Source organism: Telmatherina bonti, assembly GCF_933228915.1.
Source record: "Telmatherina bonti genome assembly, chromosome: 5".
NCBI lineage: Eukaryota > Metazoa > Chordata > Actinopteri > Atheriniformes > Telmatherinidae > Telmatherina > Telmatherina bonti.
Window position 1 is genome coordinate 19772305 of NC_136623.1, and position 5050 is coordinate 19777354.

General features: G+C 39.8%; 1 protein-coding gene across 1 annotated transcript; it reads right to left on the reverse strand.

Moving 5' to 3' along the window:
• Positions 1-269: 269 nt before the first annotated feature.
• Positions 270-3792, reverse strand: LOC306756346 (NADH dehydrogenase [ubiquinone] flavoprotein 1, mitochondrial-like; the record flags this gene model as incomplete). Its single annotated transcript, XM_079241073.1, has 10 exons — positions 270-365; positions 444-589; positions 994-1075; positions 1173-1339; positions 1426-1638; positions 1761-1950; positions 2030-2213; positions 2314-2484; positions 2595-2677; positions 3706-3792. 10 exons carry the CDS (start codon positions 3790-3792, stop codon positions 270-272), a joined length of 1419 nt encoding a protein of 472 aa, XP_079097199.1.
• Positions 3793-5050: the final 1258 nt, after the last annotated feature.

Sequence of the window (5050 nt, forward strand, 5' to 3'; positions counted from 1 at the left end):
CTGTCATTAGAAAACGGTGGACGTTGAAGGTAAACTAGCAGTTACAAGTCAGCAGTGCAACTGCTGAAATATCACAGAAATAAATTATCCATCCACACATGGAAAAAATTAAAAAAGGGTAAAAGATTTTGCAGAAGTGAGAACGTTTAGCTCTGCAGGATGACTTGCTCTTAAAATATTTTCAGATGTAAAACACTAATAAAGAAAAAAAATAGAATATGATCTGTATAACATCCTAGTGGCGGATTGTTTTGTTGAAATGTGCCACTTTAGAGCATCTCAATTGCTGGCTCTCTTGGGGGATTTTTCTTATTATACTGAGCAATACGACTTTCCATGACTGGCCGAAAGTGACGAATCAGACCCTGAACACAAAGGGAGAATAAAGGTGGTTAAAAATTCGTATTAGTACTTGTAACTTTCTTCTTTTAAGTGCAAGTCACCTGCACCGGCCAGGCAGCTCCATCGCCCAGAGCACAGATGGTATGACCCTCAATCTGCTTGCTGAGCTCCCAAATCATATTGATCTCTGAAACTGCTGCATCTCCACGCACAAACCTCCACATCATTTTATCCATCCAGTCCACTCCTGAAGGACAGATCAGCAACAGAAAAGGTCAATATGACAAGAACCACAAAGAAGAGAAAAGAACCCAAGCACTTACACAAAGTTCAATATAATCCTAGTGTCCATGTTTTTCATGTCCATAGAGACATTCTGCTAAAATTCACCCCAATCTGTTTCTCTTATGTTCATGGAATAATCTTCAACATAAAACCAGATCAGAAACACTCGCCTCTGTACAAACTTAAAAGGATTTCAAGATCTGCCCTGAAGGGAAACTGATTTTGTTTTCTTTAGCTGTATATATAAATGTATTGGAAATATGGTGCCCTTTCAGATCTGCACGTCTGTAAGAGATAAAACTACCCCAACCCCATAACATTAAGTCTTGTAAGAATAGTTGATCAAGTGTGAATGAAGTTACTTACCTTCCCTGCAGGGGGTGCACTGGCCACAGCTCTCATGCTTGTAGAACTCAACCAAACGTGCGATGGCCCTGATCACATCAGTCTGGATGGAAAGTACATAACCCAGTTTTTATTTTAATTATTGTTTTATTGTAACTGAAGATGCTGTGTTTTGTTTGGTTATCCAACATATAGTTTACCGATTTATCCATAACTATTACAGCTGCAGTTCCCAGAGCGGTCTCTGCACGAACCAGGTCATCGAAATCCATCAGAACATTATCACACACGTGTCGAGGGATGATGGGAGTTGAAGACCCTCCTGGGATCACTCCTAATAGATTGTCCCAGCCGCCCCTCACTCCTCCTATACCAATCACCCAAGAGCAGCAAGTCATGTCATCATAAGGTAAACAACATCAACACAGAGGTGAACTGTAAACACACACACACCTGCATGCCTCTCTATTAACTCTCTCAGAGGAATTGACATCTCTTCCTCCACCGTGCAAGGGTTGTTCACATGACCCGAGATGTTGAATAGCTTCGTCCCAGAGTTCCTCTCCCTCCCAAAGCTGGCAAACCAAGTCCCACCTCGGCGACAGATTGCAGGTGCCACAGCAACTGTCTCCACATTGGACACTGTTGTTGGGCATCCAAACACGCCTTACAGAAAAGAAAGAGATGGATACAACAACAGTAAACAACTAAAATCACAAAGTTATTTTGCTGCTTCTTAAACCACAAAAAAAAAAGGACATGGGGGGACCGTGTAGCATTTTTTTAACCTATATCAGCAGGGAAAGGTGGTTTGAGCCGAGGTTTCCCTTGTTTGCCCTCAAGAGACTCGATGAGAGCTGTCTCTTCTCCACAGATGTAAGCTCCAGCTCCTCGCATCACAAACACATCAAAATTATACCCTGAGCCACAGGCGTTCTTCCCCATCAGCCCTGCTTTGTAGGCCTCGTTAATAGCCACCTACACCAGGAAAAGAAAGACAAAGGGTAACAAACAACTCACTGCAGAAAAACACACTTTATCTGTGGACTGTTCCTACCTGTAGATTTGAAGACTCATTATAAAACTCTCCTCTGATGTAGATGTATGCAGCACGTGCACCCATGGCCGTTCCAGCCACAAGGCAGCCTTCTATCAGTTTGTGGGGGTCATGACGCATTATCTCACGGTCTTTGCATGTCCCAGGCTCTCCTTCATCTGCATTCACCACCAGATACTTGGGCCTATCACACAAGAGATGATAAGTGTTGGTGTGGACAAAAGAGCGGAAGATATCCTTCCTGGCACAGCAGATGTTTGGTTTTTTTTTCTTTTTCATTCTACCTGCCATCACTGGGTTTGTTCATAAAACTCCATTTCATGCCAGTGGGAAATCCTGCACCTCCTCTGCCCCGAAGACCTGAGAGTTTCACTTCATTCAGGATCCAGTCCGGCCCTTTCAGTATGATATCCTTTGTCTTGTACCAGTCTCCTCTTTTGAGCGCTCCCTTTAGTCTGACAAGAAGCAGGCAGAGACACAAAAGGCAGAAAAAAAGTGTTTCTACTGATTTAATTATTTTTTTTCAACATGGTTAAACAAGAGGTTTAAAAGTCCAGTGTTTTACCTCCAGTCATGTCGACCATATAAGTTTGTAAATATCCTGTCTTGATCATTCAAAGGACCAAACTTAGTCTTTTTGGCCTTCACCTGGTTAAAGGAAATGAAGGTGTGAATGAAGAAACAATGTGCAATAAGAGCAATTGCTGTAGTTTCAGTAGTGAAATGTGGTGCCATACTTTAGCACGCCATTTAAACTGCTTAAATATTTAATATCTCATTTACTGAATACTTTGGTAAATAATGCAGCTAATGTTTTCAGTGAGTGACAAATCTGGACCGGAGACATGTCACTTTAACGTGCCGTGCTGCTGTAATATAAGCAGATTGTCTTACTGAAATAAGCAAGGTCTTCTCTGAAAATATGTCAAGTGAATGGCAGCATTTGTTGCTCCAAAATCTACATCTATATAGTCCAGTGATAACACTTTGTTACCATCACCGATCCCACCTTTTATTCTCTAACTGAAATTAGATATAGAAACATTGCTCTTAAGTGTTTTACCTATTTGGTCACACTGTCACAGATGTGAACCCTTCCACATCTTTACTACAGATGCAGTTTCTGTGGGATGTTCTGCTTAAAAACATACCATTTATACATTTCACTCAGTTGTAATTTAAATTGTACATTGGATCACCACCTTTTTAAGGGATTGGTTTGAATTGTTGACATAACTGTGACAGCCAAGGCTGTGTGTGAAGTTTAGATTTATTCAAATAGTGCACTTCCTACAACTTATGACAGCCAAAAGTACTTTACAATCTTAAATTCAGCCAAAATAAATTAAATACATGACATACATGCAAGAAAAAAATATATACAATACAATAAAACAGTTTTTTTTAAAAAAAACCTAAAACAATAAAACTAATTAAACATTTAAGTAAACTTGTGCTCGAAGACACTAATAGAGTGACTTCAGCATGATAGTGCTTTAAAAGGATGCAGATCTGAGATGTAGGGGCCCAGATTCTGGCCCCTGCAATAGAAAAGACCCTCCTTCATTAAGACTTCAGTTTTGTCTTGGGGCCAATATATATTATATACATCTCATTCTGGTTAAACGTTACTGTTGATGTACACATTGCACATTTGTGTGTGAACGCAGGCCTACCTGCGGCTGTGCTGCAGTGCTGTAGGTCACACGCGGAGTGGCTTGTCGCGCCACAGCGCCCCACAGCATCCGTGGGGGCAGCAGCATCCTGCAGGTGGCTCAACACCTCCCACTAACCCTGATGCGGTCCAGACACCCAAACTGCTCCCCTCGGGACCTCCGTATCACTTCTCATGCAACCTGATGAATTTTCGATGTCAAGTTAGCTGTTGCAGTAGAAGATGAAGTGCCGGCCGGCTGATTCCACTTAATTAAACTAAGAGGATTACGGAACAACACACGTCACATCCTGTTCCAGCAACGTGCGCACAGGAGACGGACAGGTATTCAGTCGTGTACGCATGCGCACAGTTGCTCAGCAGAAACAGCTGATGGCGTCAGGGCCACTTTGGATCATTATCACACAGGATTATAATGGATCCTCACTGTGGACATTTGCCCAAGTCCAGCTAAAAAATCTTCTGATATGACCAATTTAACTCAAATTACTATTATTAGCTTAAAATGCTCTGTTATCCTTTTATAAATATTATACATTTATTGCATTTATGAATATATCAGATATTTAATTAATAATCAGCAGACCCTTCAAATTGTCACAGATGGAGAAGCAGACATGTTATTGACACATTCACAATGGTTCTTTCTTCAGCTGACAATAAACTTAAAAGGACTTGAGACCCATAAGACTAGGACTCCCAAAATAAACCCATATGATTAACCTAAATTGTTTCATCAGTAATATGTCTGCTCTTTTATTATTGGGGTATTTCACAATTTTTCCTTCTAGTTTAGAAAAAAACTAAACAAAAAATACTTTCTTCCATCAAAGCACAACAGTCACAAAAACACATTCATACACAGTAAAAACAAACAAACAAAAAGTAATAGGTGGGGTATCCAAGTATCTTTCTAGCTACACTTGAAAATGACTTAAGAAAGTTTGCATTTCCCACCATGAATCTCTCAGCTTCCTTAAAAGGGAACAATCACCAGTTTAGATTCATATAAATTTCAAGTGAATCTTGAAAGGTTATTAAATTTTGTCAATAAATCAGAGGGCTGATGTATCAAGGAAGAAGTAGTACATGTAACCCAAAAAAGAATTGCACTTTTTGCTCACCATTTCTTTTAAACCATTTAATTTCAGGGTTTTATGACCATCTTCATGATATATTTACATTATATTTAATTTCTTATATATATATATATTCAAGCATCTATTTGTTTGTTGGTGAAAATAGCAACACAGAAGTAATGATTTGTGAGGTTAGGACTATTTTTGACGTCATCTGAAAAAATACCACTTATAGATTCACAGCAAAACGACACAACACAGAAAAGG